General features: G+C 37.5%; 1 protein-coding gene across 1 annotated transcript in view; it reads right to left on the bottom strand.

Annotated features, from left to right (window-relative positions):
• The window catches only part of LOC114303356 (nuclear pore complex protein NUP107), a 47,936-nt gene that overhangs the window by 11,572 nt on the left and 10,384 nt on the right, over nt 1-25,980 (bottom strand). Inside the window, 8 exon segments of the mRNA XM_082915261.1 lie at nt 2,279-2,467; nt 2,572-2,670; nt 4,505-4,627; nt 5,524-5,587; nt 5,590-5,651; nt 6,184-6,272; nt 8,775-8,832; nt 11,696-11,931. Of these exon segments, the coding sequence (XP_082771387.1) occupies nt 2,279-2,467; nt 2,572-2,670; nt 4,505-4,627; nt 5,524-5,587; nt 5,590-5,651; nt 6,184-6,272; nt 8,775-8,832; nt 11,696-11,931 (920 nt within the window).

The raw sequence follows: 25,980 nt of genomic DNA, 5'->3' as shown, positions 1-25,980 counted from the left end.
ACAAAGATACTCTCTCTCTCTCACTCACTCTCGGTCTCTCTCACTTTCTCCCATTTTTCTTCATAACCATTCAATGTTTTTCTCTAATAAACCCTAAGAGTCTTTTCTAGAAAACTAAAAAGACTCTATCTCTCAGTCTCTCTTCACTCTATAGGTCACTCACACTCTGTTTTTTCTTCTCTCCATTGGAGTCTAAGAAATACTCTCTCTCTCTCTCTCTCTCTCTCTTTTCCCTCTTTTTTCCCCCATTTCCTTCCTCCACTCTCTCCTACACGGATCTGTAAATATATATATACATATATAAAAATATAAGTTTTAAGGTGTATTGTTTTGAAATTTGAATTTCATTTTTTATAAATTTTTTTTTCTACTCTTTCTCTATCTTTGTTGGATCTTCAAAATCGACTAAACTGATAATCAAACCGAGGTCTATTATTCGGTTGATTTCAAACAGTATATCGACTGATAAAGAGTGACTAATTTCCTCACCCGATGGTGTCGGTTCAGCTGACAAGCTAAGGGTAACCCGACCCGACTCGACACGACTCAACTCGTGAACACTCGTAGTTAATATAGCATGCGTACAAGGGACAAAAGAAGACTCACAATTCCACCAGCCATGGGTTATGGGACTTGAAATTTTGGTCAAGTAGTACCACAACGAATTTTGACGTTGAGAACTTATACCACCCTGACATGTGGCGAGCCCTATGAGCACCGCGACATTATCACCATACCTCTGCATGGCAAAGCTCCGAGACCCAACGATGTCCTCACAAGACAAATTGAGGTTGTATTCCGAGCATAAGTAGGGACATATACCCACCAACTAGGATGCTTAGCTCACAAGAGTAGGTGCCGCCCTAACAGGAAAGCGCTCCAAAGTGAATGAGTCAAAGTATGAAGAGCACGATGCATGGTTGGGAGCCTGTGGCAGAGCCAAGTTCACCGCTTAGCCATAACCTACTTGATAACATCATGGCTCTAGAGCACCCAGTTTGCCTAGAGCCTACGTTGACCATTGTCCTTTGTACCTCATTCTTACTAGGAACACTCGAGAATTACTATCTCGACTCAGTCAACATAACCTAGTCCTCAGCTTGCCTATGTCTCCCTTATGCACTCCCTATGTCTCCCTAGGCATTCACTACTTGAGATTATTTAAGGATTATAGATTGGAGGCTAGGATCAAGGGTTCGTCAAGGTTGCCTAGCTACCCTAAGAAAACAACTCCACCTTGACTAGGCTTAATGAGAAGGGACGTTGACCTTTCACTCTCGACTGCTACATGCCTTGATACACCTCCCAAGATATCATACCTACCCATCCAACTCCTATGATGGCCTAAACAGTGAGTAATTTAGGCTTTAACAGTTAAATTAAAAGCTAATAGGTAAAGGAAGGGATTAAAGTTGATTTGGGGGTGATTGGATAGGGCTTTGAGGTTGAAAAGTGCACTTTTCAAAGGCTGTAAATAGTAACCCGATAATAATAACCAAGGTTTGGGTGTAAAGAAGAAGAAAGAGAAGAAGAAGAAGTAGAAGAAGAAGAAGGAGAAGAAGATGATAGGTTTAAGAATCCCTCCGTTATTATTGGGTTACTAAGAAAGCTTTCTTAGTTATTATCAAACCCTAACTGATTTTGGAGCTTTCATGGTCCACAAGAAAGCTTCAAAGCACTAAAATATTTTTAACATATCAACTCCATTAAATATAAGCATTAGATGACTTTATATAGAACTAGGAGAGTTCCTAAACCAACAAGAACCAAAAAACTACTTTTGACCTCCAAAACCAATTTAAGACCAAATAAGAAGTATAAATATAAACCAATTAAATAACTGGACCCACAAGAGAACTCATGGACAACCCCTACAGCCCATGTTAGCAAATTTGAAATTGCTAAAATACCTCGACTTAAAAATACTAGAAAACAAAAAAATAATCATAAAATAAGACTAATAATACTATAAACATAATTATATAAGATTCCTGTACGTTTCTCTTTGAAATCACGCCAATATCTAAATATCATCACTTCTTTGAATTTAGCCTTCCTTGAGCCTCTTATATTTTGCATCACCACCTCTGATACCTGATACCTAATACCTACAACCGTTGAATCGGTAGATGTATATTGATTTAACCCTAACATTTGAGATAATCCTCCCTCTTTTTTGTGCATGTAGAAAAGTGTCCATGTAAATAGAAGAGACATGTTGCAATTTTTATGGGACCAAATACAAACAGAAGTACTTGCATATCAAACATATATATACCTGTGTAACAGTGCTCAGAGGAGAAGTTTGGCACTAGAAGCCTGAGCATCATTAATAGTGGAGGGAGGTGTAAAGCAGAGCCATTGTATGACCATAGCCTTTTGAAGACTCTGCAACCGATGTTGCTCAGCAACATCAGATGATTTATCATATTTTCCAGGTTTGATTTCCCGAGATCTTGACAGAACCCTATTAGAGTAGATTGCAAATGAACTCCCCAGTTACGAAAATAATACTATTCAATTCACCCTGTCTCAAACAATAAACTTAAGGTCAAGGAAATAGATAAAAACCTCTCAACAATTTCTTCGAAACTGCCTTTTGAATCATCTCCAGGAGAAAATCGTAAGTACTCAATAGCAGAAAGGAAGATTTTATATTTGACATGCACACTGGCCAAAGAAAAAGCAACAAGTTACCACATTAAAAACAAACTCAAAACTTCATATTTAAGAATCTTCTTCTAATCTTTCTGTGTATCCAGGATAGTTGGTAGCACAGCATTCTCCCTCCCAGTTCTACATACAATTTGTTGTTTCTCTTGAAAAGGGAAATCAGAAGCACGTTTATCATGAACACAAGTGATCATGAGAGAACTTCTGTCACACGGCTAGTGGGACATTTTACAGCAAATGAACAAAGAGAACAGTTATCAAACTGTTCACGGTACAGTACCCATATGCCAATGAAATAAAGAAGCCAAGGCTCCTCATTTCAAAAGAAACAACCATACCGCTCTTTAGTGACAACATGGATAATCTTATTGACATAGTTTAGTTGAGAAAACCTGGGCACAGGAACATTATCACTGCATTTCCCTTTGTATTGCAATTATATTTGTTCACAGAATATATCTATCAATATATAACAATACAAATGCAAATTAACAAGTTGAACAGATGAACTTCAGCAATATCTTAACATACGTAGTTTTATCTTCTTTTTTCCTTTTCTTTTGCTGCACGACCGCACATAGCTTACAATACATACAGAAGACTAAATGTACACTATTTTGCAAACATAATGAGCATGCTTAGAAACAAAAAAATGTCTACAAGCCTAATTTTATATCCCATTTTGTTAATATCTAGGACTGAGTATTTTTTTCAGATGTGTTACTGAAAGAAGAGATTTTCTAGAAAATATTATAGTTTGGAAGAAAACAGTATTGGTCTTTGTAATGGTCCTCTGTCCTCCATTTGTGGCTATGTGAAATATTATATCCAACTTCTATATTTTTAGATTTTTTCTCTGAATTTCGTACAATGACACATAATGAATTTGATAGTTGTAACTAGGATAATCAATATTGAATCATCATAGTAATACTCATAAACATGAACCTTTAATGTATGCTCCATCATCTTCATTATTAATGTAGGTTTAGGGCCACCGTTAGTTACAATTTTTTTGTCATGATTATGGGAAAGTTATTTTGAATTAGACTTGTTTGTTTAACCTAGTTGTAGCTTTGTAATCATTACATTGCATGAAAAGAAAAAAATCGAAACAAAATTTAGAAAAAAAAATATTAAAATTAATAAATTTTATATTAATTGTAACATAACATAAAATATATCCCGTTTTGTTAATATCTAGGGAGGAAAAAGGACCATTACAAAGACAAATACTGTTTTATTCCAAACTATAATATTTTCTATTTCAGTAACACATACGAAAAAAATACTCAGTCCTGGGTTGAAATTACCACCTCCAACACCGTCTTTAGTTTTATTTAGGGTTAATTAGAATGCAGGGTGTAGGACCAAAAAAAAAAACAAAACACGGGGGAGTTGCACCCCTCCATTTGTGTAAATTTTTTTTACTATCCCACTGTTTGATGATTCCCCCAATAACAAACAGTTTTTTTTTTTTTTTTGATAAATAATTCCCCCAGTAATAAATAGTGAAGCACAATTGAGGCACCTGTAAATTGTGCACAAGCCTAAACAAGCATCAACTCCCTCCCAGCCAAAAAGGTTAAAAAAAAGACTAAATAAATCAAACATAAAGGAAAAGGAAAGAACAAGTTGGAGAACTATACACAAAACAAATCTTACAAACTTTTCTAACTCACCTTTTATATCATTGAAGTGAGTCCAGTTTCCACAGTTTCATTATTGTACAGTAAGCAAGAAAAATTTGTAAGATTTGTTAGTTTGGATAGCATTTTTCCAAAAGTAATAAAGAGACGAAACCAATTTCAGTTCTGCCATGAAAAAACACCTGCTGTTCAGCCTTAACTCCATCATGTGCACAAAGAGGTCAATGCAACGATGATGTGCAAGTTGAGAAGCATAAATGCCAACCAACTCTTCGCAGTGCGTTGAAAATAGAAATATCGCATACCTGGAAAATTAGAAATTGTATTTCCCAGTTAATGGTTGCACATAATGTCTCCCAATGCTTGGCAATACCAAGCTAATGTAAACAATTGTATCCGACTTTGTTTAACATATACCAAATCATATAACGGAAAAAAAAAACATAACCTTGGTCATTCTTCACAAGGCAAGTAAGCCATCCTATCTACGGATGTCACACATTTCAGGGGTATGAAGCCATATCTCATCCAAGAGATCCTCAAATGAATCAACTTGACCACATGGATGTCATCATGTCGTTTCTAATGGACTAGCAGAAAATTACTGGTACAAATTATAGATTTTAAAGACCAAGGTCTTACAAACAAAAAGAGCAAATACAGACCAATAAATTTCAAACTGAAATCCATTACAACAATTGATATTTGGTTTTCTATACAATAGGTCACTTGTCGGTTGTAACTTGTGTTTAATAATGCCAATTAGCTTTAATACAGTTACTCTCTAAAGAAACCAACTTGATTCTATGCTTTAAAACTGTGACTCTTTCATTTTTAATAAATCATTAAGTATCATCAGTTGTTACTTGTTAGCTTGAGTGCTTTCTCCTACCGCTGGTGCAAGTATCTTACTTATCAAAAACGAATATGAAGACGAATTGTTCTACTATATCATCTTTATATGTGCTTTCAAATGATAATTGCAAATGAACATGACATAGCTGGACTCTCTACCATGATAACTCTGAGGACAAACAACAAAACAAAAGGCACAAATCAAAATAATAGACACATGTAAATTACTATTGTCCAACTCTAACCATGTTAAAAAGACAACTCCACTGTGACAATCAATTATTTTAGGTATTACAATCTATTGATCTGTAACAATGATTAATAAGCATGGGTCAGAAACGCTTACATATGAAGAATGAGGTCACCAACAGTCATGATCTACTCTCTGAAAGCATCCTTCATTTGTTCCACAAGTATCTAAGAACAAGAACCAAGGGTGCACCGAAACGAATCATCTGAGGATCACCATGAGGCCTGAGAGAAAGCAAAAAGCAAATCCAGCTCAATGACACGAGTATCCCATGCTCAGGCGGATGAATGTTTATAATAACAAATAGTGTTTAAGCAAACACGGATGCATGCATGCATGTGCACGGTATGTTCTTCACTTTTATTTCATAAAAAAAAAAAAAATGGAATTTATAAAATAATAGTGAAGAACAAGTTCCAAACATGGTCCACAGTGAAACAGAATGCTACTTGGAATGCCAGTAAGAAACATCAACAGAGTTATTTTTAAGATGTTTTCCTTTTAAGCATTTGGCAGTATTTCAGCCACCTAATCGTGGTCTAGCTTTCAAATGGATCAACACAAAGCTGTGAATGACGACTTCGATTTATATATCTATTTCGTTAATCACAACAAGAATATAACAAACACAACAGGTGGCCACAACTTGGAAGGACCATAACAAGTTATACGCACACGAACATCAAAAAGAAAACAAAGGTTTGTATCTAGAAACAAGACTCTAACTTTAAATGCAGATAGAAAGTACAAATTCACCTGAAGACGTTTTCCTCATCTTCAGATGGTGATATCCATGACCATATAACGTCTAGCAGATGCGGTATATCCCCCATCATAAGATTCATCTGGACATCAAAGATCAGTAAGAGAAGACTGGCCAATGACATGTTATTCAAACTGAGGAAACTAAAACAATTGCCACATTTGCTGATGTATACAGAAAAGCAAAAAAATCTTTCTATAGTAGAAAGCAAAAAAGACCAAGCACAGATACTTTGTTTTTATTAAAATTAAACAGAGCAAGCAAACATGCAGCGCAAGGACTTTGAAAAAAGAGAAGTGACGAAGAGAAAAAGAATAAAACAAATAGTGGTGCTCTAAACTTGTTTCTTGGTACTCCCTCCGTCCCAAAATATTAATCTCCTATTCCATTTTTCATTGTCCCAAAATATTAGGCCCTTTTCAAAAAATCAAGGACAAAAATAATATGAATTTCCTATTTTGCCATTCTTTTAAATTCATTATAGAAAGAACAATCATGACAATTGATATTCCCTAAAAAATGTACTATCAAAGGGTAATTTTGGAAAATCAATTTTTTTTAAAGTGCAATAATTGTACTACCAAAAAAAGTTGAATTTCCCAAAAGGGACTATTATTTTGGGACGGAGGGAGTACAATATACACAAGAACCAAACCAAACTAAGCCTCCGGTTACACGGATGTCATGATTCATCATATGGTGTATAGGAACCTACATTAGGTTTTTTTTTTTAAACAAAAAATAAAAAAACTGCCAAAAGTGAAATTCTTCCATTCTATAGGGGAATACATACAGAGGCGAGAAAGGAGATACAGAAGTAATCCAATGAATGCACAATAGACCAGCTGCGCTAAACAGATAATCAGCAAAATATTGTAAAGGCAGTATGATACCAATGAGTTGCTAGCAACAAGTTCGTCACCAATAAGGGAATTTTGGTCATGACAGAAAACCCTTTGCTTTTTCTCATCCAAATTGAGAACTAAATTCTATTAAGCTACAGAGTACAAAACACCCCATAAATGACAGGACCAAATAACACATTAGAATTGTGCTCTTTCTGCACCCAATTGCTCAACTCACTTCAACAAAAATTTTCCCTACTACATGTGGTTGGATATATGGTCATTTCCCCTAGCTGGCAATATTTTAAGTCATGTCCTTAGATAATTCTAATTCAATTATGTCTTTTCTTATCATCTCAGCCCATCTCCTCCTGGGCCTTTTACTTATTTGACCACTCAATGTGGATCAAATAAGTCCTCCTTACATGTGCGTATGTGGTCCAGGTTACACATGCTTATATAATGCACATTAGTTTCATACCCATGCAATGTGGGACTCCTGCTTCATACCATCTCAAACGGCCTTTTTCCATTTTATCATGAGTTGGTGCCACTTTTAACTTAGGAGTGTTCAAAACGCCAAATCACCCAGCCTGCCCAATGCAATCACATTACGGATGGTTTCGCCAATCCTATTGTCAGCAACAGTTGAGATTCTCAAAATTTATTTGAATTTGAGTCGGACATCGAGGCAAATTTATTTTTTCTCAAAATGCCTTATAAGGTATAGCAATCCAACCAACTCTAATTCCTTCTATGAGCCACATTTTCCTCAATCTTTATGAATAATTGACTCAAAACATCAGAAATTGACCACTCTTGGGTACCACTTACCCCTCCTCAAGTGTTACTTGATCTTTACCTTTATTTCTAAGTTCGCTAAAATTGCATTCCAAATAATTTGTTTTGGTCCTATTTAACCTAAAACCTTTAAATTCAATAGTGTCCCCCACAATTTTAACCTAAGAGTTTACCCCACTTATTTGTCAACTAAATCATATTATTTGCATACTATCCCGTGCATGTTGAACATCAAATGTGTCCTGACAAGTTTGGTCACCAAGTCAGCAACGACCGTGAAGTTTCTTTATATCCAATTAACTTCGGAATATGCATAATTTGTGTAGAATAGAACTCATAATCTACTACTCAACATGTCTAAATATTTTTCCTACATAGAGATATTGATTGGTCTAAATATTGCTAATTTGGTTCTTACTATGTAATTGTGCAACATATTAGTTTTCATGCATGTTTAGGAGGTGAGAGCCAGTCAAGCAGGTGGACAGTTACTAGAATTATCAGCAAGTTAAATTCCTTGAGCCTGTGTTTGGATCATAGATATGGGTAGGAGTTTGGAAAAAGAAAGGGAAAAAGGTGGGTGAAATGTGACTATATTTCATTCACATTTCACTAATATGTACCCTTTCACTTTTCCTTTCCAAATCCCTACCCAAATCCATGATCCAATCACAGCCTAAAATAAACTTTGATGATTGAAACTAGCAAATAGGTGGGTTGATCCGTACATTACTGTAACACAATCCCTTTTTAGGCAATCCATCAAACAAGTTAACTGTCAACAAGACTTCGTTTCCAACAAGTCATAACCACCCTTATTTATAATGGAACAGGTGGCTTGTGAGACATCATTTTAGAGCTCAAAACCAATTCGTATAAAGAAGTTGCATTTGAATATTCAACTATGCTAAAGTCTTCTGCTAAGAAGATGCTCTTACTTCAATTTGCCGGTGCTGCTCCTTGCATTCTTGAGTAATAGCTTCATGTACTGAGTCACTAAATCATGCAGAAAATAGAATTTGTAGAAATTTAATGTATAAAGAGAAATAGAGAGAATTAATTATGTATAGAGAAATAGAGAGAATTGTATTATTGATTGATATATATTGATTTCTATTACAATGATTCATGATTCCTATATATAGAAGAGGGTGAGTGTGTAGTAGGTAAGGAGTAGGTGAAGTGGAGGTGGTAGTGGTGTAGTGGGTTAGGTTTAGTGGAGTAGGTGAGGTGGTAGTGGTGTAGTGGGTTAGGTTTAGTGGAGTAGGTTTAAGTGGGTGAAGTAGGTGGAGAGTAGGTGGATTTTAACAGCCCCCCGCAAACTCAAGGGGGATAGGAACTAACCAACTTGAGTTTGGAGAGAGTAACAAAACAAGAAAATACATAAAAATAAAAGAGGATAGGAGACACTGTATGGTCGTGTCAGACCATTGGTGAAGACACTGGATGGTGGTGTCATAACGTTGTAGAGGACACTGTATGGTGGTGTCATAACGGTGTAGAGGACACTGGATGACGGTGTCAGACCGATGTAGAAGACAGTTTATGGGGTCATGTCGGACCGTTGTAGCAGACAATGCTGTGACAGTTGTTGTGACAGTTTACGGAGTCTTGCTGGACCCTTGTAGAAACTAACCGGAATCAATGTCGGGACAGTTTACAGAGTCTTGTCGAACCCATGAAGGAGCTAACCGGAATTAATGTCGAGACAGTTTACAGAGTCTTGTCGGACCCATAAAGGAGCTAACCGGAATCAATGTCGGGATAGTTTACAGAGTCTTGTCGGACCCCTAAAAAGTCGCACCCTCAAAAGGTGTGCCCAATCTTTCAAAAGGCGTGCCATCAAAAGGCGTGCCCAATCCATAAAAAGGCGTGCCATCAAAAGGCGTGCCCAATCCATAAAAAGACGTGCCATCAAAAGACGTGCCAAGTTGTCGGCGAGCGCCGAGCGGCTCATGATGCGCGTGTCGGCCTCTTCGTCAAGGTCTTTATAAATCGAAGCGGAGGCTGAGGCTGAGGCAGAAAACCCGCTAAAAAACTCTGAAAAAAAACTCTTCGTGTTGCTGAGAGAGATAGTTCCTTTTGCTGAGAGAGTGTCTCTAAGAGCTGCAAATCTTGAAACACTCTGTAATACTCGGTTGCCCAGAAAATGGCCTCTTCGTCCCGTAGTCTGCTCACTCTCTTTCCAGACCTCAATGAGTCAACAAGAGAGAGAACTGGTGCGGTGGCCAGTGAACCTCAACCAAACACCTCTGTGTTTGCTCCGTTGAACTTTCCGATGCGGTCGGTGGAGCAAAAAATGGCGGTGCAAACTGATATTGAGGCCAATCAGTATACTCTGAAGTCATGTGTGGAAACCATGACTGCGGTCACAAACTTGTCGCACCGGCTGCAGAGCAGGACAAATGAGGTGCAACAGTTAAACTCCCAGTTGGCTCTGCTCCAACGCATGTATAAGGATGCGCGAGCAGAGATAAGTGTGCTAAAGGCGGAAAACAAGGAGCTGAAACGGAAGGCCACCGTGATGTTCCGATTTGGAGGGCCGCCATATGCTGCAGTGGAGGAGCAGGGAGTAGTGATCATGCCCAGTGGAGTGGGAAACACGGAGGCAACACCGGCAAGGGCCGCCCAGGACGGAGGCAAGAAGAAAAGACCGGCGGCAGAGTAGAGAAGAAAAAATCCCACCTGTGAATGTGGTTGTTTGTTTGTATTTTGTTTTTGTTTTTGTTTTTTTTTTTTTTTGTGTAAAATTGTGATCGGGGTTGATCCCTGAGATGAATAAAATATGGTTTGGTGTGCAAAGCTAGATGGTATGAATGGAATTGGAAAAAGATTAAAAATAAGGTGAAAGAAAAATAAAGAAAGAAATAATAAAAATATATTTGAAATCAAAAATGAAAGATGGGGGAAATAAGGAAAGTGGTTTGGAGAAAATAAATAAAAATAATGGAGTTTGAAATCAAACGGAGGAGAGATGATGTTTTTTTTTTTTATTTATTATTTTATTTTTTTAATATATAATAAAAAGAGATATATATATATATATATAAAATAAAAAAAAAAAAACACAAAAGTTGGGAACAAAGACTGGCTGTGAGGTTTAGGCTAGTCCTTTGACCAGACAAAGACTGGCTGTTGCTCTTTGGAATCCATGTTCAAAAGCTGCAAATGTGAAAAAGCTTTGCTTCAAGAGGTGGTGTTGAAGTGTATGAAGCTCTGTGAGAGATAGAGAGAGAGGTTGATGCCGAGAGTGAGAGAGAGCCGTGGGTCTCCTTGGTTGGAGTTTTCCAAATCAAATAATGTCTGTGCAACTGTCTCCTCAAATTCAGTGGGTGCCGCATCTTGATCTTTGTGTATCTTCTTCCTTGAAGTGTACATCGTAACAGATCTTGAGAGGTGAAGCGAAGATCGTATCTGATCTATCTGTACCAATGAAGGAGGCCCCCGGTTCGGCTTCAACTCGCCCGCCGGTGAAGCGAAAATATTAGGTTCTAAACCTGCTCTGATACCATGTAGAAATTTAATGTATAAAGAGAAATAGAGAGAATTAATTATGTATAGAGAAATAGAGAGAATTGTATTATTGATTGATATATATTGATTTCTATTACAATGATTCATGATTCCTATATATAGAAGAGGGTGAGTGTGTAGTAGGTAAGGAGTAGGTGAAGTGGAGGTGGTAGTGGTGTAGTGGGTTAGGTTTAGTGGAGTAGGTGAGGTGGTAGTGGTGTAGTGGGTTAGGTTTAGTGGAGTAGGTTTAAGTGGGTGAAGTAGGTGGAGAGTAGGTGGATTTTAACAGAATTATCAAATACTAATATATCCCACCAGAAAATCGTAATAAATTGACGACATATACCTTGAATGGAGTTTCTGAAGAAGCGCAGACAGATGCCGAGGTTGCTGATTCAAAACTTGTAGTGGCCAATTTTCTGGCCCAACTGTAGATGGAGAAACACTGTCTCCTTGTCCATGGCTTCTGTCAATTGCATCTTCATAAGTTTTAAATTGATCCATTCCACCTGGTGGCAAGCGGACTAGTTCAAGATCCACCTGAACATCAAGCCATGACTTGGCCATCGCCCAACATGCTGACTGCAAAAGCATTCGAATTTAATTTCCAACATAACTATAAACTACAGAAGTAACAGGGCAAGAAAATGAGAAGAAATGAAGATCAACGCAACTAAAACTCCCAAGAAATATTGCAAAGGGAGCAGCTAAACCTCAAGACTTGAGCCATTTAAACAAATTACGTATTTAAACTATGAATCAGAATTCACTACCTCAAGCTCTAAACTTAACACTGCTTATTCACAGAACTTGATTACGCTGTCTACTAGAATAGTATGAGAAAGTATTCATGACAATGGAGAGCGACAAGCATAAACAACAATACAGCGTGGTTGTTGTGAAGGCAAATGTGTGGCTTGATCGTTATTTTTCTCCCTTCAAAAGGTGGGTGTTTATTGGAATGGTACTCTATAGACCTCATACTGGATAAAATAACACTACTCTATTATCCAGTCACGGCCAAGTGTAGCTTGTCAAGAGAGGGCCTTCGAAGTTTCTTACCCCTTCGCAGAAGGTGCTTCTTGTAAAGTATAAGCTTCTAGTTCTAAAGTATCTCCCTACAACCAGAGCAGAAGTTAAATAAAATTGTGCTTTGTTGAAAATTATTGAAAAGCTCAACATGGTTTGAAGATTGGGATTAGATAAGATGTTGGTCAAGCGGGTATCCAATAGGATTGCGAAGAACTACGATATAAAGAGGTACCTTAGAAGTTGCATAGCTGAGCTTTTATCTTTTCTGTATAATCTCAGTATACATAAGTTGAGCCTTGAGGCTATGAACCAAGCTATTATTGCGAAAATTGCTGAATACAACCACCAAGAAAACTTGGAAGTTTCAAATAGCATTTTGTGTGCTTGGTAGTTGTGGTTAAGTGAGGTTAGAGGTGGTCGGTTGTGAACCTTTGGGAAAATGACGGGCACTTTAGTGGCTTGAGAGCACTGGAGGTGGAGGAAGAGAAGACCTAAGTAGGCCTAGAGATGGGGGCGCATAGCGAGACCTTGAACACTTAGAGCATGTTTGGTACGAAGGAATGGAATAAGTGTGGGAATGGAATGCAAGGTTGAATAGAATGGAATGTTCATTCCCATTCCATCATTTGGTTGCCAACATGAAATGACATAGAAATATAATGATAATTGAAAAATCTAGAAATCCCCTAGATGTTGATTTGTGATTATGTATCAATTTAAAGCAGAATATAACAATCCCAATCAAACAATCAAACAATCAAGACAAAGAGACACAACGATTTTAACGTGGAAAAAACCACAATTGGACACCTCCAACTGTGATCAAAAAACCACGGGCAACAGCCACAAGAACAAACCACTAAGAAGAATTAAAGGAATTACACAGGTATACTCTCAATTACCTAGCGAATCCACAACGCCTAATTGAACCAACCTCTATCTGCCTCTTCCAACCCCATCTTCACCACGGAATTGTCTTTCTGATGAGCCACTCCGGATTCCACCAAAGCTTCAGGCTCGAAATCTTCAGAATCCACAACTGAAGAATAACTCTCTCTTTTGTGTATAACAAACAAACCTTTGATGTACTCTCTTTAGATCATGAGTTGAATACTCAATAAAAACATCAAAGAAAACTCCCAAAGTATCCCCAGATATAAACCCTAGAAACCAAAAAGAAGATCTGAAGAAGTTATCCTAAAAATCTGACCCAACACGCGAATTTATAGAATCTGTCCCGCGATCTCCGCTCGAGCTCAACACAGCCCGCTCGAGCGGACTGACCAAAGACTGCGTGCGAACAAACTGAGATGCGCTCGAGCGTAGGAGAATCCGCTCGAGCGTAAAATCACACCTTCCAGTATTTTTACAGGCGACTGCAGAGATGCTGAGAGCTTCCAATCCCCGCTCGAGCGTCACTTTCCCCGCTCGAGCGGGAAGGCCAAAAATGGAAAAACTGGAAAAAAATAACATGCTCGGACAGGCAACTTTGAATGCATTTTTGCATTTTGCTTCAGGGGCGCTGCCCCTCAACCCCGCCGTGGCGCTGCCCCGGACCCGCCAAGGGGCGCTGCCCCCTGGACCCCCGTGAGCTGACCGAGCAGCTCGATCCCCGTCATAATCAGCGAAGTGGCAATCTTGAAAGCTTTATCATCACAAACTTCTCTGAAATGCTTGATTCGGGTTGGATTCGCATCTAACAACTTATAGCCTCACTGAAATAAAAATGCGAATAAAATTACAACTCAAAGGAGTTTTGTCAAACGGGATTGCCAAGAAATAAAACCTAACAATCTCCCCCTTTGGCAATGCCGTGACAAAACACACCTAACAAATAAAATCCTAAACACCCCAACCCATTACAGCCAACAAACGCCAACTTCTTTCTCAAGGTCATGATCTGCAAAACAGCTATTAGTGCCACAATCTCCAAAACAACTATTAGTCCCACAAGAGTATATAAAAAAGCAAGAGACATATGACACGATTATCTTGAAACATGAGATGGAAAACATGAATAGATGAAAACTAAGACTCATGAACAACTACTCTCAAACAACAAAAGTAAGATCATAAACCACACAAGCAATGATATGACGATGTAAATACCATGAACATACAAGACGGGCAAATAGGGCATAGCAATATGCAAAACAAATAGCCAATCTCCCTTACCAAAACATATCAAAATGAACCAAACTCCCCCTCACTAAAAGCAACCACAAACACTGAAAACAGTGAACAAGAAGAGAATGATAAAAATAATATGGTGGAGCAAGTAAGGAATTTCAGATTAGTACCTTAAAACACATAAGATTATCCAAGAAGCACCATTACAAGAAAACACAATGTGCACAGTCTGTAGAAGATTCCTCATGCAAGAAAGTGATGCATTATGTGAAAAGCATAGATCCCATGATAAAAAGTGTGTGTGTGACGCTTGGAGTTCGACAAACACTAGATTCAATCCTAGTAGTGATAAGAAAGCTGGACCTCCGACAAGAGAATCTTAAGCACGACAAAGGAAAGTCAAACCACTAGGAATCAAGGGGTATTTGGTGAGTAAAGGCGGAGGCTCCCCCTCAATCAATGAATCTTTTTTTTTTTTTTTTTCTTTCTTTCTTTTGCACATTTTTTCTTTCTTTTACATATTTTGTCTTCTTCTCTTTCTTTTTCTTTTTCTTTTGCACAATCATTGGTGGCTGACACGCTCAAGAGTATGGAAACCGAACCAGAGAAGCATGGATATAATAATGATGGCCTGGTTGGTGACTCTGAGGTAGCCTTTTCCTCATGGCTGGACTGCAAAGAATAGAGGGGAAAGCCATGGAGGTGCAAAAAAGATGGTAGGTGGTTAAGAGACTCAACATCACCCATGATATGCTAGTATAGGTCAATTCCTCTAGAAACACAAAAGATCAATGACAGAAGTCCATAGAAAAAAATAATCACTAGGGCGGAAGACTCCAGAATTTGCTAATCCAAGAATGTGTACAGAATGAGACATACTAATCAAAGAACACACACTCCAAAATGAGTAATGACCACAGAAAGCACACACATATTAACATGTAATGGATTTTCTCATCAATTCCAATATGTACCAAGGACCACTCAAAAATTTCAAGCTTGCAAAACCATACTAAGAAAATCTTTTTGGAATTTTTCTTTTCTTTTTTTTTTTTTTTCAATTTTTTCTTAACCAAAGCAAGACAAAAAACAAACAAGCACACATTAAAAGACCCGAAAAAAAACACACAAAAACCTATAAACTAAAACGACCAAACAAATTAACACAAGTCAACTTTTCTCACCCAAATCTTTTTGGTCTTAACAAAATCAGGTCTAGCGGTCTTGGTAAGTGTCGTGGTGTAGTGAACACCCGCATGAATCTTGGTATTCCGCCTAGACATGTAAATCGAATTTCTACCCTTTTGAGGCACTCTCCCATGCAACTTATAACAATAAGGGCGAATATGACCATGCATACCACAATGATGACAAATAAAAACAGGGTGTACCTTCTTTTCTTTTACCTTACCAACTCTAGGGAGTTTGAGAAGTCTTTCATCTTGTTGAATCTTTTGTCCTCCCTTTCCTTGAGTTCTTGTATCATAAGATGAGGAAGCAATCTGTTTTTGCTCTTTCTTACCACCAAAGCCAATGCCACTCTTGTCACAACTCATTTGTTGAGACCCAATGATATCCTCCAAAGTCTTTGATCCTTTGTTCCAAAGACCAATGGTAGCCATAGCACACTTGAGCTCTTCCTCTTTCTTGACCATTAGTTCTTCCAAAGCAACTTGTGACATCTCGAGAGATTCAATCTTTTTTTCATACATGACATGGGTTTGCAGTAGCTCATTCCTCTCCGTCTCACAAGTCAACAGTTTTGCACAAAGAACTTGTTGATCATCAGCTACCTTGATGGCATTAATCCTGGCCTCGGAAATTTCTTCCTTAAGTTTGACATTCTCACTTTCACATGCTTTGAGTTTCTTTGTGAGTTTGTCATTCAATTTGAATAACTTAAGAGACTCCTTATACAACTTTTCATAAGCTTGCTCAAGCTCTTCATGATCGCTCTCCGAGGATTCATCATCAGTGATATTCTCAACTGACCTCTTTGGAGAATCTGTTTGTCCTTCAGCTTCAGAAGCCGCCATGAAAGCAAGAAATTGTTTATGACCCTCTTCGCCTTGACCTTCATTGTCACTTTCATCTTCATCAGATTCAGATTCATCATCCCAAGTGATGGCAAGGGCTTTCTTCTTCTTCAAACGAGTGGGGCATTCTTGAGCAAAATGGCCAAATCCTTGGCATTCATAGCATTGGAGTCTTTCAGAGTTTCCTTGTATCATTCCTTTCTCCTTCTTGGTTATAGAATTAATTTTGAGTTTATCTTTGCCTTTAGATTTATGAGAATGAGTAGATTCCAAAAGATTAGGATTCTTTTTCAAAAAAGATTTTTTAAATTGTTTAACAAAAGCAGCCATAATCTTGGAATCTATATCACAATCCTCATCAGAATCCTCTCTAACTTTATGAGCACTACTAAAAGCAATATCTTTTTGTTTCTTTTTGAAATTCCTATGTGCTTCATAAGTTTGAAGGTTTCCAACCAACTGATCCAGCTTGAGGTTGTCAACATCTTGAGCCTCCTCAATAGCCATAACTTCTGGTTGGAACCGATCGGGCAAGGATCTCAAAATTTTTCCCACAACTTTGGATTCTGGAATTTTTTCACCTAAATTGAAGCTGGAATTTACAATGTCACTCAACTTCGCATAAAATTCATCAAAGGTCTCACTATCTTTCATTGAAAGGTTTTCGAAACTAGATGTGAGCCTTTGAAGTTTTGAGCGTTTAACAGAAGGAGTGCCCTCATGAATAGTTTGTAAGATATCCCAAGCCTCTTTTGCGAATTCACAATTACAAATACGACTAAATTCTTCAGGTGTGACGGCGCAAAAGAGAGAATTGATAGCTTTACTATTCCAGCTACTATTTTGGTAATCAGTTGTGTCCCACTGATCAATTGGTTTGGGGATTGTAACTCCATCAACAGTAATTGTTGGTTCAGTCCACCCATTCATGACGGATTGCCAAACTTTTTCATCAATAGATTTTAAAAAAGATCTCATCCGAGCTTTCCAAAAAGGATAATTGGATCCGTCAAGTAGGGGTGGTCGAACCATAGAATTTCCTTCACGAATTGTATCCATTATCATAAATCAAACAAGATCTCGTTCTAAAAGAAAATATTTTTTTTTTTTAAAAAAAAAATAGAACGACCCGCTCTGATACCAATTGAAAAATCTAGAAATCCCCTAGATGTTGATTTGTGATTATGTATCAATTTAAAGCAGAATATAACAATCCCAATCAAACAATCAAACAATCAAGACAAAGAGACACAACGATTTTAACGTGGAAAAAACCACAATTGGACACCTCCAACTATGATCAAAAAACCACGGGCAACAGCCACAAGAACAATCCACTAAGAAGAATTAAAGGAATTACACAGGTATACTCTCAATTACCTAGCGAATCCACAACGCCTAATTGAACCAACCTCTATGTGCCTCTTCCAACCCCATCTTCACCACGGAATTGTCTTTCTGATGAGCCACTCCGGATTCCACCAAAGCTTCAGGCTCGAAATCTTCAGAATCCACAACTGAAGAATAACTCTCTCTTTTGTGTATAACAAACAAACCTTTGATGTACTCTCTTTAGATCATGAGTTGAATACTCAATAAAAACATCAAAGAAAACTCCCAAAGTATCCCCAGATATAAACCCTAGAAACCAAAAAGAAGATCTGAAGAAGTTACCCTAAAAATCTGACCCAACACGCGAATTTATAGAATCTGTCCCGCGATCTCCGCTCGAGCTCAACACAGCCCGCTCGAGCGGACTGACCAAAGACTGCGTGCGAACAAACTGAGATGCGCTCGAGCGTAGGAGAATCCGCTCGAGCGTAAAATCACACCTTCCAGTATTTTTACAGGCGACTGCAGAGATGCTGAGAGCTTCCAATCCCCGCTCGAGCGTCACTTTCCCCGCTCGAGCGGGAAGGCCAAAAATGGGCGCTGCCCCCTGGACCCCCGTGAGCTGACCGGGCAGCTCGATCCCCGTCATAATCAGCGAAGTGGCAATCTTGAAAGCTTTATCATCACAAACTTCTCTGAAATGCTTGATTCGGGTTGGATTCGCATCTAACAACTTATAGCCTCACTGAAATAAAAATGCGAATAAAATTACAACTCAAAGGAGTTTTGTCAAAAGGGATTGCCAAGAAATAAAACCTAACAATAATGACATAGAATAGAATATTTTTATTTTTTCGATTTTATTTATTATTATTATTATTATTATTATTATTATTATAACAAGCTAGTAACAAACAGGTTAAAAATTCATATAGATTATGATAGTTGTGGAAGGGATGGGGTCAGTGGTGGTATTGGTGGCGGCATCGGTGGTCGTGATAGTATTGGTATTAGGATGATGGTGGTGGTAGGTCACTATGACGGTAGTGGGGTAAGCTAGTGTTGTGGTGTTTGTGGAGGTGGTGGTGTTGGTTGTGGCGGCGAAAATGGTGGTGGCAGGTAGTGGTAGTACAGTGGTGGTTCTCATGATAAAGGTAATGTGATTTTTGTAAAAATGGTGATAGTGGTGGTAAGGTAATGGTTGTGGCGGTGACGATGGTGGTGGTGGTCGGTAGCAATAGCAGAGTGGTGGTTTTGCAATAATGGTGGTGGTTGTATGCTTTTTGTTAAAGTGGCGGTACGGTAATGGTTTTAGCAGCAGAGGCAGTGGTGATGATAGAAGCGGAGGCAGTAGGGTAGTGATTCTAGCGATGGTGGTAGTGATTGTGGAGGTGGTAGTTGTAGCGGTGGTAGTTGTGGTGGCATCGGCGGCGGCGGCGGCGGCGGCGGCGGCGGTAGTAGGGTGGCAGTGGTGGTGGTTGTGGAGGTAGTGGTAGTGGTTATGGCGGTGTGTTTGTGGTGATGCGGTGGTTGTGGTGGTGATGTGGCGCTTGTAATTGTGGCATCGATGGTGGTGGTGATAATGTAGTAATGGTAGTAGTGATTATGATGGTGGCAACAATAGGGTGGTGGTTGTGGCGATGGCAGTAGTAGTAATGGTGGTGGCAGTGATGGAAAGGAGTGGTAGTAGAAAGGAATGGTGGTAGTAGCTAATTGATAATGTTTTGTAGTGATTCTATGATCGAATGGAATGACTATTCCTTAAGTTAGAGAAAGGAATAGGCATTCTCACATGCAAGGTTTTAAAAAGCAGCCGCAACCGTTACGTAACGGTTGTAATGGTTACTGCCACCCATTACGGCCGCTTTTGCAGTGTGATTGAGATTCACAAGTGTGTCAGTCGTAGCTGCTGCCATAGCGATCGTAACGGTGCCGTAACGACCTGTTACGCACCGTTACGTAATGGTTCTGAACTGCTTCTTTTGAAGAAAAAGAACACACAAAAAAAAGCTGAAAATAGGGGAAGAGGGATAGGAAGAAGAGGGACGATAAGGAGAGAAAATGGAGGAGTAAGAAATAGAGAGAGAGAAAAGGGAAGATGAAGAACAAGTTATTGATTTCTTGAAGCTGTAAGACCTATGCTATTCTATTCAGCTGCTATCACTCAACCATTTTGTTTGTGTGTATCTATCTATATATTGTTTGAAAATAATAATAATAAGTGTGGTCATTATCTATTTAGCATGGTTAAAATATGTATGTATATATATATATATATATTTACTCTTATTTATTCTTTTATTTTTGTCATTATTTATCTCATATATAATAGTTAGTGATTGATCTTTTGTATAATATAAAGTCATTAATTATTAAAATAAAATATAAAAAACTCAGTTTATAGTGATTTAAAAATATGAAATATATTGGATCATACTTTAAAATTATCTCATATATAATAGTTAGTGATTGATCTTTTGTATAATATAAAGTCATTAATTATTAAAATAAAATATAAAAAACTCAGTTTATAGTGATTTAAAAATATGAAATATATTGGATCATACTTTAAAATTTATAAAAATTGATCAATATTTATTTTAAACCCAATAAATATGATTATGGAAAAAAAATATACGTATCGGTAAGTTTTTTTCATATTGTGCGAAAAATAAAAAAATTTATTGTTTCGGTTACCGCAACCGTTACGCTACGGCCTTTACACCCCACAACTGCAACCGCACCACTGCTACCGTTACGACGACCGCAACCGCTTTTCAGAATCTTGGTGACATAAAAAAATAGACAAAGTCATCTCACCATCGTGCTACTTCATTGCCCTTCTACAACTACATTTAAACAGTTATTCAACTAGATAACAATATGACAGGTCAACAACTAATTCTCCTTTCATTACAGCAGTTCAAGAAAACTAAATTACAAAGATTAACTATTTGCAATATCAACCACCTCTTATATCAGTTTACTACATAATTTTTAGGATTAATTTCAGTTTTATCCCGTAAACTATTGTTGTTTTTTTCTATTTCATCCCTAAACTATCAATTTCTCTAGTTAATCCCTAAAAATTTGATTTCAGTTCATATGGTCCAATTAGAGACAGCCCATCCAAATCAATAATGAGGGAAACCTAATCCACTAGGCAAAAAAATAATTTTACAGTTTAGACAACCTAATAGTGGGTTTGGCAATAGTTTTTTTATTGGCCCTTTTTCGTCTTTAGTGAACTTTTATAAAAAGAAAATTTCAAAAAAAAATTCACTTTTAAGTCTAACTAGACTAAACAGACCTTAAAAGCAACTAAAAAAAACTTTAAAATTGTCTTTTTTGAGTTTTTTTTTCTCTAGTGAGCTTTTTTTGGAAATTTTCAATTTTTTCCTACTTTTAAGATCCATTTAGACTTTTTGGGTGGATAAGATCCATTTCGACTTGACAAACCTAAAAAGTAAAAAGTTCTGGCACAAATTTTTTTAAAAAATCACTTAAAAAAAAATGGGCAAAAAAATTTAGATTTGTTAGCTATGCCAAACATAGCCTAAATCATACAACAACTATATTAGACAACTTACACTACAACCATCTATGAAGCACGGGTACGGGTACGAGTACTGTACTGGTACGATACGGACACGTCGATACTGTAAAATTCAAAAAAAATAGGGTACGAGTACGGCTTGATACGCTTGTAAAAAAATATTTATTTTTAATTTAGAGAAATGCAAAAATTAATTAAATGGTTTAATTTGTTAAGGTTCAACTAATATTTAACATTTAATGCCAAAAGTAAAAGTATAAATCAAAAAATAAAAAAGAAGTCTAATGAAATGAGTTTTATCTCTGTAGTAGAAGGAAAATATTGTTTCAACTGAGGTACGGTACGGCTTGAATATATACTGGGTACGTCAAAAATTAAGAAGAAAAAACTTGGGTACGTATTTCGTGTACCCAGTACGTATGCAGAAGTACCATACGAGGTACGGTACGTCGGTAAGTACTCGGTACAGGTACAGCAAGTTTTCCAAAGTACCCATGCTTCATAGACAACCATACACCCATCCTCTTCTGTAACCCTCAATTCAAATTAGCGAATAAAAAAAATGATTGTTGGTTCATGTGGTTTAAATTGTTCAATTATTAAAACGACTTTTTGCCCATCAAATTAGGTTTTAACATTCAATCGGACTACTTTAGTTGAAATTAAAATCTTTATGACTAAATAAAAATAAAGGGTAACTTACAAATACACCCCCTGAAATTTGGTTAAAATACAAATTACTCCCTATAGTTCTGTAAATTACATCTCGCCACTTCAAGTTTCTAATTGCATAACCAATGACTTCTTTAATTAATAAATCATCAAGTCAATTAACAATTTTTAATGATATCATAAACATATTTCAATTAAAAATTCAAGTAATTTCATTATTGTATAGGAGAGTGGTTAAGAATTTCATTTTTTCTATTAATTTTAGTAAATAAAATTTTTTGACAAGGAGGTATTTGTAATTTTCAAAACTATAGGGGGCAATTCGTATTTTAACTTAAATCTCAAGGGGTGCATTTGTAATTTAGCATAAATAAAATTAATAGTTTAAGGACGAAACACAAAGAGTGGAAATAGTTTCAAGAAACATTTTTTTGAGCATCAACAAAGAATTTTATTAAAAAAGAAGAATGAGAGAAGACAAGAAGTCCTTAAACAAATAGAGAAAGAGAAGGCAAAACAGTCAAAACAAATAACGTTGAACTCCTAGCACTAGAGATGGCAAGCAGCAGACCAATCCTTAGAAATCAAGAAAAATAAAACTCCTTTAAGAGGAGGAGAAGCAAATGCCCAAAATGAAGCCAAATATCCCGCCCTATTTCACAAAGCCTCCTCATCTAATTCCTTGCCGTCAAAGATTTGTGCATTTCTCTCCAACCAGATAGTCCAAGAAATAGAAAACACAATTAAGGACCACATTGTTTTGGCTCTCTTGTTGCCGCCCAATCCATTGAACCTAACAAGAAGCATACGAATGCATTCTCGCGGAGCAAGCCACTGAACATCACATAGGCCAAACAAACGCTACCATAAAGCAAAAGCCACCGGGTAGTGCAAAAATAGATGATCCGCTGATTCCGAGTTCCTCTTACACATCACACACCATTTGAAGACAAAGAAAGTGATTGGTTGTGACACCCTTCTGAGCTAAGGGCCACATGAAAAACTTCACTTTATGAGGAACAACCGCTTTACAAATTTTCTTATGAAGAGTAAACAAAGGGATCATCAATGAGTTTATCGAACAAAGATTTACAAGAGAAGACCCCTGAAGAACTAATATTCCAAACCCTACTATCACAAGAGGAAGAAAGAAAAACCCCATCAATCAATAAAAACAAAGAAGCCAACTCACCAGCCTCCCTATCATTTAAATTCTTACGAAAACCAAGATTCCAAGAAATGGGTGCCACATTAGAACATGCCACCGACGCTATTGAAACATCCCGAGTACGAACCAATCTGTAAAGGAGTCGAAAAGGTCTATCGAACAAGGAATCTCCTAACCAAACATCCTCCCAAAATAGGATACTCATCCCATTCCCCACTTTCAATGACAGGAAATTGGACACTTGTGGATACAAACGCGTGATCGACTTCCAAGGAGAACGACAATTGCCTCTAGTAACCACATTAGAATATCTACCATTGGCTAGAAAACATGAAAGGCAATATGTTGCCACGTAGGAAAGAGAGGGTTTTAAAATTATGAGAATTTAGGAATAAATATTTGGAGGCTTTTGACAAAACAACTACATTTGGTTATATATATAGTATAGATTGGCTTGAACTTCATACTTGCTTTTAATGATAGAATATCATAGCGACCCACTTTCAACAGGAAATCTCCATAACCACTTACTCAAGAGGGCAATGTTCCTAGTAACAATGTTTCCTATAGCAAGGGCCCCTCTATCCCTAGGAAGAGAAACAACCTCCCACTTAACTAGATGATCCCTTTTACCCTCATCAGACCCTTCCCAAAGAAAATCTCTCATCAATTTCTCAATTTTCCTCGCAATGTTGACCGGAATTTTGAACAAGGATAAGAAGTAAATAAGAACATAACCCAACACGGACTATACCAAAATATACCCCCCCCCAGATAACAAAGCTCACTTCCAACTCTCCAATCTTTTCCCAATTTTGACAAATACAAGCTCCAAAAAATATGCCGATCTAGGATCTCCTCCCAATGGAAGCCCCAAATATTGAGAGGAAACTACTCAATGGGACATCCCAGCATATCCGCAATCCTTCGCCCATAGGTAAACTCCAAATTAATACCCACAACACTACTATTACTAAGATTGACCTTGAGCCCCGACACAATTTCAAATATTCTCAATAGCATTAGCAAATTGCCAACCTTTCACTCTTTTGATAAAAAAAAAGATAGTGTCATCCACAAACTGTAAATGGGTGACACCAATCCTATCCTTACCCACCACAAATCGTTCGATAACATCTTTTTCTTTAGCCAGATCGATGATTCTGCCCAACACATCAACTACTAAAATAAACAAAAATGGTGACATTGCATGACAACATTCACAATGACCTAAAAGAATTCCCAACCTTACCATTCACAATAACCAACATATTGCATGACGACACACACTCCCAAATCCACCTCCTCCACCTAGACCCAAAGCCCTTCCTTTCCAACACAAAATCCAAAAGCCCCAATCCATATAATCATATGCTTTCTCTAAATCCACCATAAAAACAGTGCTCTTTTTATGCAATCCCCTATACTCCTCAACTAAGAAACACGGACGCAAATACGGATGCGGACACGGACACAGACACAGGACATGGCGATTTCCAAAAAATGGGAACACGAACACTGCAGAGACACAACAATAAAATATGTTTTCATATATTTTTATTTGCTATCTAGATTAATATTACATCCACAAACAATCAATATTAACAAAACTAACTTTAATTCTGATTTTATACTTTTTTATGCAAAAAAAAAAAAAAAACACTTTTAAATTAACACATTTTTTTTATAGATGATCTATTAAGTATTCAAATCTAAGAAAAAAAATAATAAATATTTAACATTCATCAAAAGTACTAAATAAAATGGAAAAAAAAGATAACTTGGCATGTCCCTAGTGTGTCCCCTAAAAATAAATTAATTAAATAAGAGAACACGCCATGCGGTGTGTCCCATACGTGTCTCTGTCATGTCCTTGTGTCCTCGAAATGTCAACAATCTCATTGGCCACTAGGACCACATACAACATTTGTCGTCCATGCACAAAGGCTCCTTGTGAGGGAGACATGATTTCCCCAAGGACAGCCCTAATTCTTTTGGAGAGCACCTTTCCCAAAATTTTGTTAGGTGACGTAACCAAACTAATGGGCCTGAAATCTCCAATCTTGACCGACTTCCCTTTTGGAGAGCACCTTTCCCCACTCTCAAAAAACTCACCAAACACTTTCATGAGATCCCCTTTCACAATCTCGCAACGGTCACGATACACTTGCCATTGAGAAACCATTCGGGCCTAGAGCCTTATCTCGCTCGCATTCAAACACGGCCTATTGCACTGAACATTCTTCAAAGGGTCTCTTGAGCCAACTGGATTTCAAGGTATCCGCAGGAGCCCAAAAAATACCTTTGATCCCTAGACGGTCCACTCCTCCATCAGAATAGAGAATCGAGTAAAAATTGAAAATCTCATTAATGATTTGCTCCTCCTTATTCACCACCAATCCTTGCCCAATTTCCAAATTTTTAATGAAATTCTTCTTCCTTTTCCCCGACACAACCCTATGAAAAAATCTTGAATTGATGTCGCCCTCTTTTGCCCATTTCAAGTTAGCTTTGTCCCCAAAAAATCTGCTCCCTAAAATCAAGCTCTTCCAACTTTAATTTGAGCAATGATCTCTAATCTCTTGAAGTCCTAGATAAACACTCCCCAGACTCGTTTGCATCCAAATCTTCAATAACCCAAACTAACTCTGCTTTCAACTCATTTAGATCACCAAAAACTTCACGCTTCCAATCCTTTAAACTCT

Source organism: Camellia sinensis, chromosome 2 (assembly GCF_055761805.1).
Source record: "Camellia sinensis isolate YWXY chromosome 2, ASM5576180v1, whole genome shotgun sequence".
NCBI classification, from domain to species: Eukaryota; Viridiplantae; Streptophyta; class Magnoliopsida; order Ericales; family Theaceae; genus Camellia; species Camellia sinensis.
Note: the sequence above shows the minus strand (reverse complement) of the source record. Positions and strands in the feature narration are given on the sequence as shown.